Source organism: Dipodomys ordii, unplaced genomic scaffold, assembly GCF_000151885.1.
Source record: "Dipodomys ordii isolate 6190 unplaced genomic scaffold, Dord_2.0 Scaffold529, whole genome shotgun sequence".
Lineage (NCBI taxonomy): Eukaryota > Metazoa > Chordata > Mammalia > Rodentia > Heteromyidae > Dipodomys > Dipodomys ordii.
This window is the reverse complement of record NW_012267745.1, coordinates 43,739-45,328: the sequence shown is the minus strand read 5'-3', so window position 1 is coordinate 45,328 and position 1,590 is coordinate 43,739. Positions and strand designations below refer to the sequence as shown.

The following is a 1,590-nucleotide window of genomic DNA, read 5'->3' as shown; positions in this document are numbered from 1 at the left end:
TGCAGAAATAAAACACCTGAGTGATACGAGTGTCTCTGCTGAAGCACAAAGAGGCTCAGGACTGAGAAACACAAACCCAGGAACACAGACGTGTCTACCAGCCACAGGTCTGGTTTCATATTTAGACCAACACAAAGAGTAAAAATGGAGGCAGTAGAAGGAGAGGAACATACTCACCAAGGTCAGGATGGTGTGCATGGCCCTGGCCTCATGGTCAGGTCTTCGAGAGGGAATGTAGGTGTGAATGTGCAGGACCCTCTGCTTGTGTCTGTGCAGGAAAAAGACCACGGAGCCACTGGCCCACATCATGAAAACCAGGCACATAACATCAATGGAAATGAATGAGGCAACATGTAATAATGTTGCAAAGGCTTCTGCTGGGCCTATGCAGCATGTGCAAAGTGACATTTTGTTTGTGCCTTAGGCCAATCACTCTCAGAGGCACAGAAACATTGACCAGGAGTTGTGAGATCCAGAAAGAGGAACCACAGAATCCAAAGCACTTGAGGAATCCAGTAGTGATCTTCCACCAAGCATTTCTAGTGCAAAGCTTTGAAACCTGGAAGCCACTAGAAGGGAGGTGGTGCTAAGATAAACCCCTCTGGCTACTCTGTAGAACTATAAAAAACTCTACTTCCAGTATCATCTAGAAAGTACTTCCATACAATCCCTGCCATTGTCTGGGGGATCGCAAGTGGATAAAACAAACAAGTTGTTGGCAAAGACCAGATGGCTGTGGATGGAGTCTCTGGGCCTCACCTTCTGTCCAGTGAAGAGAGTATAGGTGTAAAAACAAAGGAGAACAGGAGTTCCCCAGAACTCCACCTGCAGTCTGAGTGAGGAAGGCAGCTCCCACATCCACTGCAACTTCTGTCATCTCTTCCATATCTAGGAAATAATGGATTTTATTTTGAGATGAGAAACAGCAGGAAAACAAGTAACTTTGAACATACTAGCTAGCCGGGTACTGGTGACTCACAACTGTTACATAGCTACTCAGGAAGCTAAGATCTGAGGGTTGTGGTTCTAGGACAGGTGAGGTACAAAATCCTCAAGATACACTTGTCTCCCATTAACCACTCAAAAACCTGAAGTGGTGCTGTGGTTCAAAGTGGTTGAGCATTAGCTTGGAGAAAGGAGCTCACACAGCAACTCAAGGCTTAGTTCAAGCCCCATGGCCATCAAAAATACAAAAACAAAAATCATACTAGCTAATCCAGGCCCAAGTAATCATATCAAATCAGGAGGCTAAGATCTGATTTTCATGGTTCAAATCCAACACGGCAAGAAGTCTGTGAGACTCTGATCCCCATTTGAGATAAAGATACTGTGTCTAACTGGTGCCAATCCCACAACATGGTAGGATAATAGGGAATTAGGTTTAACTTTCATCATCTTGTCTTTCATGATGAAGGAAGGTGAAGTCCCACACACAGGTGAGTATGTCTGACTTCCGTATAGGCAGGGCCAGGAACTTGAACAATTGGTTACTGGACCTGTCAGTCCTGTGCCTTGAACTCTGAGACTCTGGGGTTCCCTGTCACCCTGTACACTGCCCTTGTCCCTATAGGTCTGGACCAGCTCAGGGTC

At 45.8% G+C, this 1,590-nt stretch overlaps 1 protein-coding gene across 1 annotated transcript in view; it reads right to left on the bottom strand.

The window, feature by feature from the left end:
• Positions 1 to 177: 177 nt before the first annotated feature.
• Positions 178 to 1,590, bottom strand: part of LOC106001865 — a gene marked incomplete at its 3' end in the record, with an annotated part of 29,295 nt that continues 27,882 nt past the window's right edge. Inside the window, exons 9-10 of the mRNA XM_013036819.1 lie at positions 760 to 888; positions 178 to 383 (exon numbers count right to left, since the gene is read on the bottom strand). Coding sequence (XP_012892273.1) covers positions 178 to 383; positions 760 to 888 — 335 coding nt within the window. The remainder of the gene's footprint in view (positions 384 to 759; positions 889 to 1,590) is intronic.